The sequence below is a fragment of the Acomys minous genome, assembly GCF_964271855.1.
Source record: "Acomys minous genome assembly, chromosome: 11".
Lineage (NCBI taxonomy): Eukaryota > Metazoa > Chordata > Mammalia > Rodentia > Muridae > Acomys > Acomys minous.
The window spans coordinates 16,026,657-16,049,514 of record NC_140492.1 but is presented as its reverse complement, the minus strand read 5'-3'; the positions used below and the strand labels follow the sequence as shown (position 1 = coordinate 16,049,514).

The 22,858-nt window shown below is 35.7% G+C and overlaps 1 protein-coding gene and 1 pseudogene across 3 annotated transcripts in view; both read left to right on the top strand.

Moving 5' to 3' along the window:
• Nucleotides 1-22,858, top strand: part of NCAM2 (neural cell adhesion molecule 2) — a 416,076-nt gene that overhangs the window by 249,873 nt on the left and 143,345 nt on the right. For both annotated transcript variants that reach the window (XM_084801510.1, XM_084801511.1), the window contains exons 6-8: nt 12,833-12,950; nt 17,016-17,176; nt 18,625-18,770. In XM_084801510.1, coding sequence (XP_084657636.1) covers nt 12,833-12,950; nt 17,016-17,176; nt 18,625-18,770 — 425 coding nt within the window. The remainder of the gene's footprint in view (nt 1-12,832; nt 12,951-17,015; nt 17,177-18,624; nt 18,771-22,858) is intronic.
• LOC311608752 (large ribosomal subunit protein uL23-like) lies at nt 19,207-22,419 on the top strand (annotated as a pseudogene). Its single transcript has one exon. The product of its transcript is annotated as a large ribosomal subunit protein uL23-like (transcript).

Sequence of the window (22,858 nt, the reverse complement as noted above, 5' to 3'; positions counted from 1 at the left end):
CTTACATCCTACTCATAGCCACATTCTTCTTCACATCCAAGTTCCACTCCCTCCCTCTCTCTCTCTCTCCTCTCCCTCCTCTACTCCTCAGAAAAGTAGACCACTATTTCCCATCCACCTCAGCTCATCAAGCAGCTTCAAGACTGAACATGTCTTCTTCCTCTGTGGTTTGGCAAGGCAGTCCCTATAGAAAGGAAATAAATTAACATCTGGCAAGAGAGTCCAGTTCAGAAAGATCCTCTGCATCCCTTTCTAGGGGACCTACATCAAGTCTGAGCTGCCCATTGACTCTATCTGTGTAGGGGTCCTAAGTCCATTCTGTCCAAGGTCCTTGGTTGGTGCTTCAGTCTCTTCAGGCCTTTCTGGGCCCTGCTTACTTGTCTCTCTTGGTCTTCTTGTGAAGCTCTTGTCACACCCACATCCTCTTTCCTCCACCCCATTTTTCCACAGGTTCACTACACTTTGTCCACTGTTTGGCTATGAGTCTCAGCACATGTTAAAAAGCACTGCTGGGGAGAGCCTCTCATAGGAAGACTCTGCTAGGCTTCTGCCTACAAGTATAACAGAGTATCATTCATAGTGTCAGGCATGGGTTCTCTCCTATGAGGTGGCTCTTGTGTTGGGGCAAGCATTGGTTGTGTATTCTTTATATCTCTGTTCTATCTTTATGCCTCCGCATCTTGAAGGTAAGGTGAATTTTGAGTCAAAGTACTTGTGTGTGTTTTCATCTTCCCCTCACTCTACTAGGAGGCTTGTCTAGTTAGAGGGTGTCTTCTTCAGTCTCTATGGCCCCTCCTCCTAGGATTCTCTGCTAGAGTTCCTCTCGTAACGCCTCTCCCTGGGAGCTTGCTCTGACTTATGTCTACAGCTTGTCATGGAGATATCCCTGCTCACCATTTTCTTTTCTCTGTAAGCCTTTTGCTCTTCTTCCCCTATTGTCCACCTCCTCTCAGGTCTGTTCTCCACCCTCAAATCTCTCTGTGTTTCCTCTCCTACTTTGCTCCCTCTATTCAACCACTACTTTTATTTTCCACTCTGAACGATCCCTTGGATCCTCCTTGTTATTTTTCTTCTTTGGGTCTGAGCATTGTAGTAAGTTTATCTCGTACTATATAGCTAAAATCCACTTATAAGTGAGTATATACCATCTGTTTCTTTTTGGGTGTGGGCTCTCACCCAGGATGATCTTTTCTAGTTCTTTTGCCTGCAAATTTCATGATTTCTTCATTTTTAATAGTGAAGTCATACATCAGCTTAAGAATGTACCACTTTATTATTATCCATTCTTCATTTAATGGCCATCTAGATTGTTTTCAGATTCTATCTATAAAAAAATAAAGAAATATAAAGATAATTGAGAAAGTGTCCATGTTGTATTGTGGAGTGTCCTTTGGTATATACCCAGGAGTGGTATAGATGGGTCTTGGGGTAGCACTATTCCCAGCTTTCTGAGAAAGCGCCAGATTGATTTCCAAAGTGGTTGTACAAGTTTGCACTCCCCACCAGCAATGGAGAAGTGTTCCTCTTTCTTTATATCCTCGTCAGCATGTGCTGTCATTTCAGTTTTTTATCTTAGCCATTCTGAATGGTGTAAGATGGAGTCCCAGAGTCCTTTTAATTTGCATTTCTCTGATGACTAAGGATGTTGAGCATTTCTTCTTTTTTTTTTTCTGGTTTTATGAATGCCTTTATTTATTTATTTATTTATTTATTTATTTATTTATTTATTTATTCTTGTTATATCTCAATGGTTATCCCATCCCTTGTATCCTCCCATTCTTCCCTCCCTCCCATTTTCCCCTTACTCCCCTCCCCTATGACTGTGGCTGTAAACTTCAAACCCCTACCCAGATCTAGCCAATGGACAGGACATTCTCCACAGTTGAGTGGAGAGTGGGGTATGACTTTCACACGTACTCTGGTGCCTCATATTTGACCATGTTCCCTGGAGGGGGAGACCTGGTGGCACTCAGAAGAAGGATAGCAGGCTACCAAGAAGAGATGTCTTTAAGTGTTTCTCAGCTATTCGACATTCCTCTGTTCAGCATTCTCAGTTTAGCTCTGAACCCCATTTTTAAATTGGGTTATTGTGTTTGTTGTTGTTTTATGTTTTGAGTACCTTATATATTTTAGATGGAATTATCCCTTTATCAGATTTAGGATTGCAAATTTTCAATATTTGTAGAACGTTGTTTCATTTTATTGACTGTATCCTTGGCCTTACAGAACCTTTTCAGTTTCAGGAAATCCTATTTGTTGATTTTTGATATTGGAGCCTGAGCTGTTGGTGTTCTGTTCAGGATGTTGTCTCCTGTGCCAGTGAGTTTAAGGCTCTTTCCCACTTTTTTCTAATAGTTTTAGTGTATCTGGTGTTGTTTGGAAGCAGGATACAAGTTTAATGTAAATATAGGTAGTCTTCATGCATACAAATGGCAAATGGGCTGAGAAAGAAATTAGGGAAAGTACACTCTTCACAATAGCCACAAATAGTATAAAGTATGTTGGTGTAACTCTATCCAAGAAAGTCAAAGACCTGTATGACAATAAACTCAAAGTCTCTAAAGACAGAAATTAAAGAAGATATCAGAAGATAGAAAGATGTCCCATGCTCATAGATCGGAGCAAAAATGGTCATCTTATCAAAAGCAATATAATATTCAGTGCATTTTCCATCAAAATAACACCAAAATTCTATACAGACCTTGAAAGAACAATTATAAATTTCACATGGAAAAAATGGAATGATAATAAACAATACAATAAAAGAACTTCTGGAGGTAACTCCATCCCCGACTTCAAGCTACACTGCAGAGCAATAGTAATAAAAACTGCATGGTATTGGCACTGAAATAGACTGGTTGATCAATGGAATCTAACTGAAGACCCAGAAATAAACCCACACACCTATGGGTGCTTGATTTTTGACAAAGGCACTAAAACCATACAATAATGGAACAAAGACAGCATCTTCAACAAATGGTGCAGGTCTAATAGGATGTCTACATGTTGAAAAATGCAAACAGACCCATGTTTATCATGTACTAAATTCAAGTCCAAGTAAGATGCTTTCTTAATTAGTGAATGATTGGTGGAAGGTGGACCAGGCAAGCATATTGTGGGTGGAGCCATCCTTGTGCTGATTGTTCTGGGTTCTAACTGAAGGTAAGCGCAAGGCATGGGGAACATGCTAGTAAGCAGCACCCCTCCATGGACTCAATATATGCTCCTGTCTCCAGATTCTTACCCTGCTTCTTCTCCTCTGTTAACTTTATTGAACGATAGATTACAAAGTGGAAGAGTAAACAAAATAAACCCTTTCCTCCCCAACTTTAGGGTGTTTCATCATCACAATAGCAGCCCTAACTAATGTAAGTATGAGAACAGTGTGGTGATGCTGGGACAGACCTGAGCATGTTTTTTTTTTCATGGACAATGATGGAAGGATTCTGGTGAGAAAAAAAAAATGAAAGTTCAATGCTTGATGAAGTGTTCATCAGGACAGTGGAAGATAAATGTGTTCAGGCCATTGAAGATGGAGGTCTGGTTTACGAAGTTTCAGAAGGCTGATTAAAACTTCTAACAGGGCGGTGTGTTATTTTAATTTAAACTTCTTTGGTTCTCCTTAGTTGAGGATGAAGATTTGGCTGTGCTTAACAAGATACCAGAACTATTAAAATGAAATGTTTGTTTTTCTGGGATATTCAATGCTGAGCTGCTGGAGCTTAAGAGGCTATCATCATTGAAGAGAAATCTGGGAGGTTTTTCCTGAGACTACACAGAAGCCATGTTCCAAAGTGGCTAAAGTTGTACCTTGTGCTGGCAGTCACAAGGTGTAAGAGTCATCCACATGGCACTGGTTTTAAAGGCATGATGGGATCATGGAGAACAACTGAAGCTTGAGATTATGAAAGGCCATTAGGAAAAAAGCAGACTCGGTGACAGTTGAAGGCACTGGATTGAATGGTTCATACATAGAATTTCAGGCTTGGCAGCATGAATAGAACTTTGGAAATATTATGAGTGAAAGTGATGCTCAATTTCAGAAGACCCCATGGTTGTAGAGATACAAATACTGTATGATGACAGTGAATAACATTGCGAGCTGTGAAGTGGAGCCAACTGGAGCCTAGAACTAAGCTGTGTGAGCTGCACAGGCCAGTGATGGAGAAGTGTCTCAAGCCTTTTGGATGATCCAAGACAGTGTTAGTGAATCTCATATAATTGGACATTGAGTTATTTAAACCTTTGGAGTTTGGTCTTACTTTGTTCATCTTGTGACTCTGTTCTGGTTCTTCCCTCTTGTAGTAATAGAGTATGTAATTTATTATTTGATTTTTTTCCAGGATCCCACCATTGAGAAACTGCATTTTAAAAGAATTTGGATTTTAGAAAGACTAATTTTTTTTTAAATATATGGGGCTTTTAAATTTTGGAATTTTGTTTTATTTTTTTATTAAAATTTATTCACATTGCACCTAGATTGTTGTCCCCTCACTCTTTATTTTTATTATTTATTCATTCATTCATATTACATCTCAATTGCTATCCCATCCCTTGTATCCTACCATTCCTTTTTCCCTCCCAATTTCACCCTATTCCCCTCCACTATAACTGTGACTGAGGGGGACCTCTTCCCCCTGTATATGATTATAGGGTATCAAGTCTCTTATTGGTAGCCTGCTATCCTTCCCCCTGAGTACCACTGGGCCTCCCAATCAAGGGGACATGGTCAAATATGGGGCACCAGAGTTCATGTGAAAGTCAGTCCCCACTCTCCACTCAACTATGGAAAATGTCCTGTCCATTGGCTAGATCTGGGTAGGGCATCGATGTTTACTGCATGTATTGTCCTTGGTTGGTGCCATAGTTTGAGCAGAACCCCTGGGTCCAGATCTGCCCTTCATAATGTTCTTCTTGTAGGTTTCTAGGACCCTCTGGATCCTTCTATTTCCACATTCTCCCATACTTTTTTCACCTAGAGTACCAATAGGATGTCTTCACATCTATCCCACTTTCCTGGTAGGTGAAGCTTTGCATGAAACATGCCCGTTGGGTTAGTGTCCAGTTATAAGTGAGTATATACCATTTGAATCTTTCTGCTTCTGGGTCAACTCACTCATTATGATCATTTCTAGTTCAATCCATTTGTCCACAAATTTTGGGAACTGGGCCTTAAGGTCAACAATTAATAAATGGGACCTCATGAGGCTGAGAAGCTTCTGTAAGGCAGGAGATACTGTCAAGAGAACAAAGCAGCAGCCTACAGACTGGGAAAAGATCTTCACCAACCCTACATTTTGGTCCAGATGCATTGGCCTTTGTGGTCTCCATGTGGAGCTCCTGACCCCTCTGGGTCCTTCCATCGACCCTCATATTTTTTATATTATATTGTGATGTTCATTGTAATGTGAAATCTTGGGGATTAGTAAAGAAAGGAAAGGTTGTGGCCTAATAGTGATGTGTATGTATGCCAAGTTGACAAGGGATCCACTGTGCTGGCAAGTTTTATGTCAACTAGACATTTGTCCTCTAGTATTGAGTTTGTGCTTCATTTCTAAAAAGCTGTTCTTATATTACCTTACTAATTATATAATTTCCTCTTCACAAGATCTCAATCGACTAGCCTTTTTTTTTTTCTGAAGACTAACTGCTTGAAGTGGCTGCCCATTCTCCACAGGGTATACACATTTTAGTTTTATTTGAAAGGGAAGGATAAGGTGTAACAAGTAGAAACAGTGCAAGATTCTCAGGGGCCCAATTTGCACAGACAATGCCTTGTCTTCAGTGTCAACCAACATCTGAGTGAAGCAGCTCAGTGAAATTCTTACTGAACTTCAAGCCATGATATGGGATTGTTGACGACAGGTGAAAACTCCCAGTGAAGGTAATGATTTTAGGGCTTGCTGTGGGAATTTTCTTGTACATCAAATATTCGTGGGCCCTAGTTAAAGCTAACATCCAAGTGACAGCCTTCCCAGAATCACTGTCAAATCTTAAAATCTCAGTGTATGAAAATTATACTTATTTTGCATTGATATACAAAACTCTATACCAGTGAATTAAAAATAACCTTGTGAGGAACAATTAAGGTATTAAGTTGAGGGATAGATTCAATAATCTTTTTGTCCTGTCCTCCTTATATATTTCAATATTTCCACTTATTTCCTTTCAATCCCTATCACTGAACCTCAGAAAGAAAGATAAAGGTAAAAAGAGAGACATCCCTCAGTCCATCCTCATTTGCTCTCTGAATAAGACCAAGAAAAACTTATAACCAACTCCCAATGAAAATAAACCTCTGTTGCCCAAGAAGGCAACCAAAAACCTATTCAAGCCCCTTTAAGGGAAACAGGGTGTATTTCTTTTAAGGTTTCTTCCTACTGATTTGTGATGAATAATAGCTTTGTAGGGGTCCAAATAAATTTGGGGAAAATGGTTAAACAAGCTAGGGATAGCATTTGTCATCCAGTTTCTAAATGTTGAGAAATCCCAGGCTTAATTAAAGTCTTGTGTGGGACAGAGTGAAATGCTGGACCAATTGCTATCAGAAGCTTTCTTCCAAGCTGTCCTGAGAGCTGTCCTGCTCTGAGGAGGAAAAGCAACCGAAACATTTGGTTCTGGAACATGAAGGATGCTGGGCGTCAGTGTCAAGCATACTGAGAGGAATTAATCCTGTCAGGTCTGATCCAGCATCAGTGTTCAATTGTTTTGGTCTGAAAACATAAATTCTCACAAGCATATGCAGTCGTAATACTATAAATATATGAGGTGTGTGTCATGCAGAGAACAATTTAAGGCTGGTTCTCTGTTCTTTGTATGAGCAGAAGAAATACATCTGCAAATCTTCATTCATGCCATATGAAGAATGACATCTAAGAGTAAGTCTCAGGGATTCTGTGACCAACAAGAAGCATTGTCAATGCACAGACATTCATGCCTCAACCAGCCATTCTTTACATACATTATATATATATTTCTATTTTAATATGAGGTATTGTACCCATACAACTCAATTATAATACAAGGTTTACTTCCAACACTTTGAAAGTTCTATCGCAGACTGCTTAGGACAGTTATGTAATAGAAGTTAATTGTCAGTCAACCAAATCATGGTCATGTTAATTACTAGTTTATTTTTTATCATGAGAATATACATCCTAGATTCAACAGATTGATGATTCTATAGATAGATAAGATAAAATAGTTATGTACTGTCTTCAAAAACCTCAGAGACCTACAGAATACGACATTTAAAGACATTTATATTATTTTAAAGGTCATTGATTCATAAGACAGGTTAACCCCTGGCAACACCCAGCCTATGTAAAAAAAGATGATGGTCATCAATGAACCTCGTTATGGAGAAGACTTCAAATGTAGCAAAGCAGCCACTGGGTAAAATGTCCTCATTTCTGCCACAGACAGAATTCTGCCTAAAAATGAGCAAGCTTGGATGCAGGCAGAGTTGACAGCCAAACTCTGCCAAGACAGGGAAAGCAAGTTCTCAATAGTTCCTGCATCACAAATATGTCTGTAAGATATACTGGGCCAGAAGACGGAAGATGCTGCTCCAATATTATAGAGAGTTTTGGGTGACTGTTCAGGTAGCAAACTATCTCTGTCATGTTCTCACTTTGGAAGCTGCTAACCTGCACTTCCTGTCTACTCAGATAATTAATTTTATTTCTTCTCAAGTTTCTGATGATGTTTAAGGCCAGGTAGCTTAGTTTTACAATTAAGCTTAGTTTTTTAGTGGTTAAGATATTTTTAGGTCTAGATAGATGTTTTAAGTTCATAGAGATGAGATATGATAGATACTGATTTACATTGAGAATTTTAGAAGCACCAAGATAGGAAAGATGTTTTCCTCAGGGCTACCAAATACAAATAGCCAAATCGCTATGAATGTGTAATAATGTAAATGTATATGTAAAAAGGAAAAAGAAAAAAACACAAAAAACAGATTACATTTCTTTTGTTATCCCCTCACTCATGTCTTCCAGTTCCCTCCCTCCTTCTCTCTTCAGTCCTATTTCCCTCCTCTAGACCTTTGACAGAAGGGGATCTCCTGTCTCGCCATATACCCATAGCCTATAGGTCTAACCCAGATAGCCTGCTTCCCCTTCCTCTGTGTACCTACCTCCTTCCCCACCATGCAGAAGTAATCAAATTGGGCACACCAGAGTTCATGTCAGATGCAATTCCCACTTTCCTCACAATCATGGAGAATGAGCTGTCCATCTGCATATCTGAATAGAAGTCTAGGTTCACTGCATGCATTGTCCTTGGTTGGTGAAACAGTTTTTGCACATCCCGCCTTGGGTCAAGATTTGCTGGCCTTGATGATCTTCTTATGGGTCTCCTGAACCCTCTTGGTCCTTTCATGCTCCCATTCTTCCATACCAATCTCAGAGCTCCACCTGGAGTCCAGCAGCAAGGCCCAGAATCTGTCCTAATCCCCCCCCCCCACACCCAGATGGTTTTTCTCAGAGGACATTTATGTTGGGCTAACATCCACTTATAACTGATTATATACCATGTGTGTCTCTCAGGGTCTGAGTTACCTGAAATTATTAATTTATTCCCGCAGATTTGACTGTGGTCTGATATTAGAGATTATGCTGCATTTTAAGCATATATTTTCCAGTAGCAAAATAGAACCATTGCATCTTCACAATGCAACATCTTATTTTCTAATGATGTTAGATCGTAATGGTTTTCCTTAGTAAACTTTGCTTTGAAATTCCTTGCTAACTATGGGAGCCTGGCTCTATCACTACCTCATTATATTGCTAGGATAAAGGTTAATATGTAGTTTATAGCCCATGTTTGTTACTATTTTCCAAACTTGAGAATATAGGAATAGGCTTTAAACAAAACAGAAATAAAATACTGATTTTTGCAGACACTGATGATTATTCAAACCTCAGAAATATTTATCAGAAATAACTGACTATGTATATTTAAATCAATTTAAACAGTGAACTTGACTTCAAATGAAATTTTAACATTGCTTTGTTTGTGCCTACCATTTGATAAGTTGACTGTTTAATTCTGTATGTCTTTTGAGGTATAAAAAAGTTCCTATAAAATAGCAGTTTATCTTGATCATCTCTGATAATGAGAAATGATATTTTATGACAAGCAACCATAACCAATATTAATGAAAATTGAGATAAAATTTAAGTTTATATCACAGCATTCAAATTCATAGGAAAGAAAACAGAAAAATTAAATGAGTTGAAAATGAATGTAGATACGACTTCAAAGAGACCTGATATGACTACTGGAATGTAATCACTTTATTTAAATTACTGTGAAAGTTTATATTAATAAATTAACTTAATTTACAGCTTACTCTGTGCTGACATCACATTTTACATGTTATTATATGTGGTTAATTATAAAAAATTCAAAATATGTAAATCATGATACCAGGTGCTTGCTTACTTATCAAAAGAAGATTTCTTATAATCATGAAATTAAAAATGAATTTCAATATCCTCTTTGAGTAATATGAATATGTGGTTTCTGAGTAATCTCACATTATCTGTTTTCTATATTATATGTAATGGGAGTATCATTGTGCTATTAAATTCATGAGAAGACTGGATGATAAGACATAATTTTGTCATAGAACAATGGTGTAACACATATGTGTTCACTATCAACCTGGCACATACAATCTTGTAATAACAGATTAGGATACATTATGAAACCTTCTAAAATTGTCACACGATGTAAAAATGTAAAAACAAGAAAATAATGGGAGTGGAGTGGAAGTTTATTGGTCCAGAACTCCAGCTGCTCTTTCACCGGACTTATGTACAATCCCTAACACCCATATAGTGGCCTATATTTATCTTTAAGTCATACCAAAGATGTTCAATAGAGTTTTATGACCTTTGATGTCAATGGAATTGGTAAAAATTTATACCTTAAAGAAACAGGCAATAAGCTCTTATAGATGTTTTGCATTTGTTTTGATTAGAAAAGTCTACTCAGAATTTATATTTTAGCTCCAAATAAATATTTTAAATAAATGTTTAAATACATTTTTTTAAAAAATAATGTTTTATGTTGACAATATTCATCAAGAAAAAAACAGAAATGAATTCAAGTGTCAAAATCAATATGGATGGACAAGAGATGCAGCTCAGTGGATAAATGTTCTTACCACCAATCCTGGTGACATAAGATTGCTCTTTCAGACAGAAATAGGTGAAGAAGCCAACAGACTCCCTTGTGTTTCCTATTGACCTCCACACTCACTCCATGAATGCATTAGCAAGCCTACACAAATAAGTAAATGTTACTTTTAAAAAGGCCCACAACTATATTGATGGAGCTGAGAGATGTGAATGTATACTATAGTACCAAAGAGGAAACGGGGTGGAAGTAAATCAATTAAAAAAACAAAGGACAGCACTGATGTGGTACGCCTTAGTATGGTATCCCGTTGGTCTGAGCAGCCTAGTCACCGGTTTTCTGAACATGGTGTTACATTGTCAGTAAAACTGTATTTTTGGTGGCTTACCCTGTAGCACAGCAATGAATCTTTTCTCAATCTTAAGTAAAAACAAAAGGATTAATATTTCTCTATCCAGGAAATTTTATTGAAAATAAAATGATGACAAATATTAAATACCTTCAGTATGTTAATAGCATGAGAAAGAGAGCTGGAAAATTCTCTTTTAGCTCCCAAGTGTTTCTATATAAAGAAATCTCATAGAGGGCTTTCTGTTAAGTTTGTTTTCTGTATTGCAACAATATATGTGCTAGACTGAGTGTAATTTAATCATTCCTTCAGATGAATTTATGAAGAGCAAATGATAAAACAATCATGCCTACAAAATGCTGCCATCCTCAGCCCTCATCAGTGTAGTTTCTTTATGCAGAGGATGGTGGTAAATATAGGACCCAAAAGGGGCTGAACTCCATAAAATAGGTGTCAGTTGAATAGTCTATCCTGAATGAGACACCTCCATTTTAAACTCGTACCCACAAGGCATAGCAACACCATGGGAACAGGGTGGACATTTGTTAAGAGTCACATATTGGGCGAAGTCACTACAAAATAATAATTTCCGCACATGGCAGGACCGTTGCATTCATGAACTCACAGAACCGGGTTACCAGCTGGTTAAAAAAAAAAGCAAGAGCTCCACGTGGTGGTGCGTGCCAGAAATCCCAGCATGGGAGGCTGAGGCATGCAGATCACTGTGAGCTCGAGGCAGGCCTGGTCTACAAAGTGAGTCCAGGACAGCCAAGATAACATAGAGAAACCCTGTCTTGAAAAACCCAGAGAAAAAAAAGAAAGAAAGGAAAAAGAAAAACAAACAAGAATACAGTAATTCTAAGTGCAATTCTAAGACAAAGGCACAATACCCTGGACAGAGAATTGAAAAGCAAGAAGAAAGGCAAACTAGTTTTTTTCCCAGTGCCAACAGCTCTGAACACATGCATACAAGTAACATATGAACTGAACAGGTTATACTTAGGAAAATGTATGTATGTATGTATGTATGTATGTATGTATGTATGTATGTATATGCATACAATAAAAATTAATGAAAAAAATGGCCATGGACTTGAAGGAGAATAGGGAGAGGAATATGGGGGGAAATAGAAAGGAAACAGAAGAGAATATTGTAATTATGTTGCAATATAAAAAATTAAAATACACAGGAAAATTGTAGCACCCCTCATTTAATGTTAATTCACAAGACACAAAATTCAAATAGTAGGTCATATGGTAAAAACACTATCGTGACTATAATACAACAGAAAGGAAATGAGATAAAAATTAATATGTTCATAAAGTTAAGAGACAATATCTATAAATGTGAATCTTTGGGGATACTAGTAATTATTATGATACTACTTTGTATAAGAGCATGATCCTATACCCGTGTTCCTGAAGACGAAAATGTGTAGTGTGCTTACTTACTAATAGGTATATCAGCTATTTCCTGCATTATAAATGGGACAATGACTCATCAATGCAGATCTGAAGACTACTCAAAAGATATGCAACTGTACTCAAACTTCTAATTGTCTGTCTATTTTGTTCAATATATATAAATGAGTTAATCTGTTACCTATTTATTTTAGACGTGTTATCACATCACTTCAGTGGCACGGGGTGGGCACTGAGTACCAGCTTGGGCTTTACTTTGAAACCGAGGCGCTGCTGTGGAAGCCAGTGCCTTGTTTATTGCAAACGTTGCATTTCAGCCACAGTTTCAACATGACCAAAATGTGCAGCGTGTACAATTTTGCAATGTAATTAGTTGGAAATTGAGGAAGCTTAATTTTAAAATTGAATTGTTCATGAAAATCTATTTTCATACTGTATAGCTGAAGCAGTTTCTCTTCATAAAATGTTTTATAGTTGTTTGAAGAAATTAAGTGTAGTTAATCAGGAAGAACATTATGGTTTGACACCTAATTTGAAAGTCCTGTCCTGAAGCAGTGAATGATGGCCAATGGAATTACATAGACCAATAGGAACCCAAATAGGAAATCCATTTATGCTCAAAGTAGATTTCAGTATGGATTAAGTCGGTGCTCCTGCGTCTTTGTGTGAGACATATTTCATGCTTTATATAGGTCCACTAAAATACACAGTTTATTGCTTAACAGATTAGGAAATACTAAACTAATACCATGGTGAATTATCCCATTATGCATAAGAAAGCATATCACTAACCTTAATTCTCTGTGAAAACAGAATGGAACTATGAAGATTCAAAGGACTAAAAGGCAGTGACAAATATTGTTGACTCATATTCTATTTGCATCTCTTCACTCTGTGTCCTTTCTCCTTCAGTGCCACCTGCAATTATGATGCCCCAGAAGTCCTTCAACGCTACTGCAGAGAGAGGAGAGGAGATGACTGTCACCTGCAGGGCCTCGGGCTCTCCAGATCCTAGCATCTCTTGGTTCAGGTAAGTGCGGGCCCCATGTATTCATAAGGCTCACAGTGTAATGTTTGCACTTGTAATTACTTAGAAAGAAACAATCATTGTCCTGTCTCATTTAAAATAAAGATTATCTAACACCCCTGAACCTGTCTGAAAATATGCATGCAAGTAGCATTATACACGCGGAATATGCTGTATTTAGGAATATATGTGTACATATACACATATGAACTTAATAGAAATTGATGAAAAATGAGATCATGAATTTGAAAGAGTGTTGTTTATTCTCTCTCTCCTTTTTTCTTCAGCTTGTTTTTGCCCTATTGTAATTTGCTTGTTTCTTTGTTTTATTTTACTATTATTATTTTAAGTGCCTGAGTTTTTTTCCTAAGGAGAGAGAAATAAGTTTTGATGAAAGGAAATGTGGGGGAAGATCTGGGAGAAATTTAGGAAGGAGAAGCAAACAGAACACATTGTATGGAAAAATCTTTTTTCAATAATATAACAATTAAAAAGAAGGGTTATATGGGAAATTTTAGTGGTAGAAAGAGTAGCGGGATGATATAATTTTATTATATCATATATAATAGAAATCAAAAAGTATTCTTAAAGTAATTCACTCTGTGTGTGTTTGTTTGTGTGTGTGTTTGAGAGAGAGAGAGAGAGAGAGAGAGAGAGAGAGAGAGAACAGGTACACATTGGTGTTGTTGCTGGAATAAAGTCTGTTTTAAAAAGGATGATTTATCATTCTTAACAATATTATTGTTTGGACACATGATCAATAATGTAAGATTATGTGAAAATAACTGTATATTGTCTTTTTGTACTATATTGTTTTAAGTCCTTGTCTTTATTTTGGTTGCCTGAAAGGTTAAGGAGCCAATACTCTCATGGAGACATGACAATGCTTTAGAATGTTAAATACAGAAGATACATAAGAGCTAACAGTTGGAATATTTGGATAATTTTCACAAGGCAAACAGCAATACCTAGTGACATCTAAACTCAAGAAAGCACAAATGCAGAGTTAACATTTCTCCATACTTATTTTATAACACATTTTATGTCAATCAAAATACCAATTATTTTCTTTTGAGATAGGGAAATAACATGAAGTCATGTGAATAAAGAGGTTAAAAAGTTCAGGAAAGAGCTGAGGAAGGGAAAGAATAGGATCAAAATATAGTGTATGAAAAAAAGCTAAATTAAAGTAAAAATAAATATCATATTAATGTGGCTAATTCTATTGATTTTTAAAGAAAACACACAACTCATTCTTTTACAATTCACCTGTTCAGAGTTCGATGTGTTTTTTATGCATTGCAGGAGTTAGGGTTCTAACTTATTAGGTCCTGCATTCTCAGGCATCAGCTCTTGTTTTTGACCATTATAATGTCAGGAGACCACTGGCTCACAGAATGAGTCAATATGTTACTTATGTTACTCCGCTTGGTGACAGAACACTTGACAAAGGTAAATTAAGAGAAAGGGCTGTAATCTGGGTCACAGTTTGAGGTTACCTTTCACTAAGGGAAGGCATAGACACAAAATCACTGGTTCTGTTGCATCCGCTGTAGGTAGCAGAGAATTCTGGGTTTTTCTGCCCAGCCACATTTTCCTGCTTATTCAGTTTAGAGTCCCAGCCTTAGAATGGTGGTATATGAACTAATCAAGCTACCACCTTCACATTCTTAATCTAGGAACACCTTCACAGATAGAACTAAAGGTTTGTTTTCTTGGTGATTTAAGTTTTGAATCAAGATTAACCCTTTCAATAAGGAAGTATCTCTCCCTGTACTATTTTTGTGGTACAATTTAAAAGTAACCCTGGTTGTTTCTGTTTTAGATTAGCTAAATCAAAATTTTCACCTTTTGTCTTGACTGAAGGTTGCACCATAGATGTACTTCTTTTGTTGAGATGAAGAGCTATTCACGTCAATTTTTTTCTTTTCCAGTCTTTAATGACATGTTTTTTACAGAAATGTAAACACCATTATCTTGTCATGTACTTAATTTCTGTATTGCTGTAGTTGTTAGTAAACAGGTGATCTTACTGGCCATCTCTCAGAGACCTAGAAACTGCTTGAGTCATCAAACTACTAGGTGCCACATGTGTTCCAGGTGTGTCCTGTGGATAAAAGGGTCCCCTCATCTCTCTCTGCCTTCTAGGTGTTTCTCTCTTTGTCCCGCCACCAGCCTCTCTGTCCTTCTTCCCTCCTGTTTCCTCCCTCTGACTAGCTGCCTTCAAGTGTGGCTGCTGAGTGCCTTATCTTTCCTTCATGTGAAGGCTGCTCCCCCTTCCCTCCCCCAATAAATGTCATAGAACAGATCTGTTGTAGGGCATAATTTTCAGGGCAAACCTTGGCATGTGCTGCCCAGGGGTAGCCTACTGCTCATTTGCCTGTTACCCTATCATATCCTGTCAACAATGATCTTCCTTTTCTTGTCTTGATAACTTCACAACTGTTTTCTTGTTTTTTTTTTTTTCTTCTTTATCTTGTCTTTTTAGACAGAGGTATATACAAGTAATAAGCATAATGAACTGTTTAGGTGCATTAATCTGTCTTTTATATTTAGATTTCACTGAATATTGCTTTTAGTCTTGGTAATGTCTTTTAGTTTACTTTGCATTTAATCTCATTTTTCTCTAAATAACAATTCTGTCATTATAGCTTTTTACCTTTCTCTTATAATCTTGTTTGATCTTTACCCAGTATCTTAAGTGTTGATTCTAGAAAATTATATTGAGCTTTTCCTTCACTTCAGACTTCTATTAATTTTTATATAAATTTTCTTTAAGTATTAATTTTGGTAATGGTTAGTTGTAACTCCATTGTTTCTTTTACATGTTTGTGGGTATGCTTAACTGTAATTTCTGATATTATTTACTAATTACATTAAATAACTGTAAATTAGAGGATGTTTTAATAACCTTTTCTCAATTCACTATTTCAGCACATTTTAGTAAATATTCCTATTCCATGCATTTGAAATATTAGTATAGGAATATGTATCAAATTTCTATTTTGCAGTAGTGGTTTCTATACATATTTAGACATCTGATATTCCGTTTACAAAGAAGGTGTTGAAATCTATATTCTTGTTTTCAAAATGTCTTTTAGACTTACAGGTAAAATTGTTTGTTGTTTCATCTTGTACTATTGTATGGCTCTATTTCCTTCTTTCTTTCTTTGATCAATATTTCCTTGTGTTTAAGAATTTATACACCCTGTGTCAGAAAATATTTAATGCGTGTTTTTGATACCCGTTTTCCAGTAAAACTTTATTTCATTTCTCATTTCTTTGCCCTATTTTTTGCTCTGTCTTTGTGTTCTCTAATTTACAATCTATACATTTAATTTCTAATTTCTATGTTCACATAGAGAGTACATTCAAAGATTTTTCATCATGCTATATTTTTATTGCTGTATACTTCAGTTATGCATTTACAATTGTCATTGATGTCACTGTCAGTATTGCCATGGCCTAAGCTATTAACAGATTCATTTGAAAGTTTCTATGGTATATAAAAATAATGCTGTTTTTTCATGTAGGAAAGATTTAAATGTGATCATCTAGACTTTTTTTTTTTACTAATTATTAAAGTACTAAATAGAGTGAATAAACATCAATATTAAAACAGTGTTTTATAATAATCAAGTATGCCGGGCATGGGGACACAAGCTTTTAATCCTAGGCTGTAGGAGTCAGAGGCATGTGGGTAGCTGTGTGTTTGAGGCCAACCTGATCTACCAAGTGAATCTAGGACAGCCAAGGCTACACAGAGAATCCCTGTCTCAAAAAAATATATTAAACTGCTAGTTGAATTCATAGGTTTAAATTCCTTCATTAATATTACAATTTCAACCTCAGATAAAAGCCATTCACATCTCCAGTCAAACTAAATTTCAATCATTGTTCTTATGTGTTTTTCTTATGGTTGCTTGACTAATAAAATGTAATTTTGATTGAACTATAGCAATCACTTATCATAGCCATAAACATTGTATGTTTATAGCTAATTCAGGTGATTGTAGGGTCCCATTTATAAAGCTGGATAGTAAAAATCAACCTATTTTTCTTTTTTAGGAATGGCAAACTCATTGAAGAAAATGAAAAGTATATTTTAAAGGGCAGTAATACAGAGCTCACTGTCAGGAACATAATCAATAAAGATGGGGGCTCTTATGTCTGCAAAGCCACAAATAAGGCAGGAGAGGATGAAAAGCAGGCCTTCCTTCAAGTCTTTGGTAAGTATCACAGTACTGTGGTATAATGCTGTATCCATGCAGAGGGAAGGAGACAGAGCCAACCCCTAGTCTGCTATTGGATGCAAAGTACAAACTTTCCATAGGCACAAGCTATTACTTCATTTCAACAACATGCAGTAAATAATATAATTTATTACCAAAGTCTTAAGAACTACATGTATGTATTGAGCATGAAAAGTATCATTCAGCAAACGCTTTGAGAATAGCAATCAATGGAAGAATGGAGCATGTCTTTAAAAGGAGACTATGGAAATAATGGACCTCAAAGAAATGAAATGTTTTTCCTAGGAATCTCATGCTTGGAGAAGGAAAATGTACCATCTAGAGGAGAAACTTGTGTCCTGGATGAGTATTCACACATTTCTAACCACCTTCCAGGACTTGATTGTGAAGCCTGTGGTGGTGGGACTACACTTTGGCCGGGAGTGCTTAAATGTATTTATCCTTGGCATCTATTTAAACATTGATCTCACTTCAGGACCCGTAAACTGAATTTGGGGTGGTCTCTGGATGTCTTTACCTTTCTTCCCTATGGAGCCACACTCAATAACTCTCCCTTTTATGCCTTAAAATAAAATAAAGTAATTCAACAACAACAAACAAAAACTACGAAACCCAGAACACACAGATAACACAAAGTCCAAATTTTAAAGTATTATGTCAGTATGTAAATTGTGGTGGCAGGTATATTTTACTATAAAAAGATTAATACCAGTATACTTAATGTTATATTCTATAGGTGTTATAATTATAGAGAAATAGGGTCTAGATCTATGCTAAAGATAGTTAAGGTCCTAATTAACCTCTTATAATTATAGGATGAAAATGTTTAAATATCTCTTCATGTAATAACAATTTTCACAATTTTCTAAGATATAACTCTACATATTAAGTACTTAAGAAACAAACCCTAATCAGTTGAGCACTTTGTTAAATTTATTCATAGATAAAATGCAGTAGTTGACTAAATAAATGCTTTATAAATGTGTTCATATATCTGCATATGTTTACATATTTGTTGTTTTAGAGATGAAATTTATTTTTCTTTCTTTTTTTGTTAGCATATTTTATTTTCTCTTTTTTATGTATACATATTTATTATTACACATTTCAATTTGTGGCTCTAAGAAAGGAATAAAAGAATTGTACTCAATTGACAAAACTTTATAAAAAATTATACTCTTATATTGATCTGTATGGATTTGAAAGAATTATTATAGTGAAAGTAGATAAACCTTGTTATTTAAAAATTGTTCTTCCCTATTATTTGCAATTTCTTGATATTTTAAGAGTATGTTACAACTGCAATGGAGTTAGTATTTTCATAGTGTTCAAATGTGGGATTAAACATTTAATATGGAATTTCCATGATGAATAGCCACCATTCTGGTCCAATATCAATTGAATAATATGTACATTTTTTACAGTACAGCCTCATATATTACAACTTAAAAATGAGACCACGTCTGAGAATGGTCATGTCACACTCATCTGTGAAGCAGAGGGTGAGCCGGTTCCAGAGATCACATGGAAAAGAGCTGTGGATGGTGTCATCTTTTCCGAAGGTGATAAGGTAATACTATTGTTTCTAGCATAAGCCACTCATGAGTATACAATTTACTCATTAACTTATATAAAGCAAATAAAAACTGTATAAAAACTACCACTAAGTCACTTTAAAATGATTGTAGAAGAGCACATATAAGTCCATTACTGCCATTTATATAATGTATTTTAGTAGATTACAAAGTCTTAGGTTATTAGTATTATTCTTAGTGCGGTTTCCATGGATGTTTGCTATATACTGATTCTCTAAAAACATATTTCTAGTTTATCCCTAATTGTCTCTGCCCCAATGAAGTCATTAAATACTCAGGTGCTCATTTATAGTCTTTACATTTTAGAAATCTTTTTGTGCATAGTCTTCTGAAGTCAGGTAATGAAAACTCTTAACAAAAACTGGCAACCAGATAAGAATTTTGATCTGATTTCACTACAATGAGTAGAAATTACACACAATTTAAAAATTACCATGTATTGAACTTCATGCGTTTTTGTTGTGCTAATTTTTATAATCACTCATATTAAACTTTAATTATACACAGGAAGCTGATAAATAAGGTAGAATCAGAAAAATGGGGAACGTGGCAAGACATTAAAGAAATAGGCAGCTAACTTATTAAAACATTTAGATAACATATGTATTCAGTTGATTTTAATGAACTCACCTACAAAAGGTGGTGAGTATATAATACAATGGCTCAAGCACTTTCAACTACTATTATGATCCTAGAAAGAAATCATGAATTATTTTTTGCCCTTAATCCACTTTCTGCCTTTTCATCTGACCATGTTGTACTCAACATCATGGTAGGCTCAGAATTCAATAAGGTGTCAGGTTTTTTTTCCATTTCTTATTTAAAAGAATGTGTCACCATATGTCACTTTTTTCTAGTATACTCTTAATGTCATTTTTCTAATAGTGTATATTCTTTAGAAAATAATTATGTAAACTAACTAGGCTTACTTTATATGTTCACTGAACATATGATATATAAAATGTGAGGGACCACCATCAGTTTTTGGAAGTATTATGGAGTTTGCCTTAATTTTATTTCCTCAAAAACATAGGGATTGGTATGGCAACGGAACTAAGTCTTAGATGAATTAATGTCCACATGAATAGTGAAAACATAATCAGATATCTAGAATTGTAAGAGTTTTTTTATTTTAGTAAATTCCTGTGAATGATGCAAGTAATTACTTTCATTCCATAACCCTCCCTGGGTGATTCTCCATATGCCAGATGCTCTGGTTTCTGATTTATTTTCCTCGCTAACAGTTCTCTCTTCTCCATGTTATCTCACACTCTTTGGTTGACTTACATTCCTATATGTACATGATGAACGTGAGGAGTATAAAATCTGCCACTTCATCAATAAAGTAGCATCAAGAACACGGAGAAGTCTGACATTCGTTCTAAAAGCTATGTTCCAAGCCATTTCAAACAAATTCATGCAGTAGACAAATAAATTAAATTACTTGATTTTTGAAGACAATTTTTCAAGAGATTTTAAGTTTTCTGACTGACTTTCTAGATATTAATATGTCTTTTTTCCTGAAAGTATTCCTAGTTTTTTCAACAGACCATACACAAATTGAGTAATTGAACTGAGCTTTGAGGGAAAGAAGATTATTCTTTTTTTGACTATTATTTTATTCCGTTTTTGCTGCATATATATTCTCAGCTATGTCAATAGCATTTGGATTATATAGTAAGAGGGTTTTTATTCATCATGATACATATTAGCATTCCATTTTGTAACAAAATGAAAAGTATTCTGTGAGTCTGTCAATAAATTTTGTTCTACAGTTTATCTCATTACTTTTATACCAAGTGAATTTTGATTACTTACTAACAGTCCTTATAAAGTGTGACACTATGGTCTGATTGAATCTTATATTTTGCAAGGTGGATTGAGATCGTATTATTTTGTTATAGAAGGTGACATGACATTGAATTTTCTATGAGATATTGTAATAATTCAGATTCCATATTCTCAACCTTGAAGTAAATTCAATATTTCTTGTTCACAGCTAAAGAATATTTAATATATTCATTTAGAGCAATATCAGTATGAATTCAAAACACTTCTTGGAAATAGACTTTTCCTTCTTGGCTCTTTATCAAGATGAAATTCAATAATTCTTTCAGTGGGAAATACTATTAAGAATGCTGTGTAAGTCTTGATTGGGACTTGAAAAATACAGAACAATATGATCACAAGAAAAATGATCAAAGCTTTGATGAAATTCCACATCTATAGGTCATAATGAGTAAAGATACCTCATCTATTATGTGTTTTAGGATACTACTAATATTTTCTCCAACATCATGTAAAGGTATTCATTGTTGAAAATAGAGGGGGGTGATGGGAAGGTACAAATGAGGGGATAACAATTGGGTTGTGATCTGAATAAAATTATTTAAAATTAAATAAAATGTTAAAAACATAGTATCACGGAACAGTATTTCACTTGTCATTTCACAGTTGAGATATAAGACAACATTTATTACCAGAAATAGATTAGTCCATGAATTGTTGTTACATGACACTGAATGCATATTTACTGAACTCCAAATTATAAAAACATAACCAAAAGTCTTTTTGCTGATAGAATTTTTTCAGCTGTCTGTTATGTGAAAAAAAAAAAAAACCCACACAGTTTCTTGCTGTCGATGAGTACATAAAGACATGGTGAGGACAGTTCTTCAGTTGAGAGGTGTTACTTAAGAAAGATAGAGAATGGAAAAATGCAGTAATGCAACAGTAAACGAAGCTCTTGAGTTAAAAACATGAAAACCTAACCATGTAAAAAGTGAAAGTGTGACTGTTCATGTCAGTGTCGACACTGTATTTATTATCATAATGATAGACAGGCATAAGCAAGGTCATAACTGTGGTGTACTAGCCAGCAACACTCACCTCAAGATTAGTTCCAGACTAGGAAAAGACACTGCCTGAAAAACAAACAAACAGGACCAAGGTTGTCTTCACACATGCACACCACAGAGAGAGAGGGGGGCGGCGGGGGGAGAACATAATATAAAATTGTGTGGCGAGTAGAGATAAGGGTATGGGAGAGAATTTGGATAAAAATACTTTACATGAAAAACATTATCAGCTTTTCGCCAAGATGGGGCCAAAAGCAAAGAAGGAAGCTCCTGCCCCTCCCAAAGCCGAAGCCAAAACAATGGCCTTGAAAGCTAAGAAGGCAGTGCTGAAAGGCGTCCACAGCCACAAGAAGAAGAAGATCCACCTCCCGGCGGCCCAAGACCCTGCGGCTCCAGAGGCAGTCCAAATAACCTTGAAAGAGCGCACCCAGGAGGAACAAGCTTGACCACTACGCCATCATCACATTCCCCCTGACCACCAAGTCAGCCATGAAGAAGATAGAGGACAACATCTTACTGGTGTTCATTGTGGATGTCAAGGCTAACAAGCACCAGATCAAACAGGCCGTGAAGAAACTTTACAACATAGACGTGGCCTGACGGAGAGAAGAAGGCATATGTTCGACTGGCTCCTGATTATGATGCTCTGGATGTTGCCAACAAGATTGCGATCACCTAAACTGAGTCCAGCTGGCTAATTCTAAATACACACTTTTTTCACCATAAAAAAAAAAAAAAAAAGAAAAAAGAAAAAAGAAAAACATTATCAGAGTAAATAGGGAATAAAAAACAAATGCCTCCAAACTTGAATGACAAAGGCATTTTTTTTTAGCTTGTGATTCTCTAGATCACAAATTAGTATGTATTTGGTTTACAATGTGTGGTTTATTTAGTTGTAATTAGTATGATAGTTGAAATTTTCATTAAAATATTTGATGTCTGTCAGATGTCTCTGTCATCTCATTTTGGAAGCTGCTAACCTGCACTTCCTGTCAGCACAAATAATTAATTTTATTCTTTCTCAAGTCTATGATGAGGTTGAAGACCAGATAGTTAATTTTACAATTTAGCTTAGTTGTTGGGGTTAAAAATTTTTAGGTCAAGATGGATGTTTTAAGTTGATAGAGATAAGATTTGATAGATACAGATTTACATGAATAATTTTAGATGCAGCAGGATAGGAAATGTGATTTTTACAAGGTTGC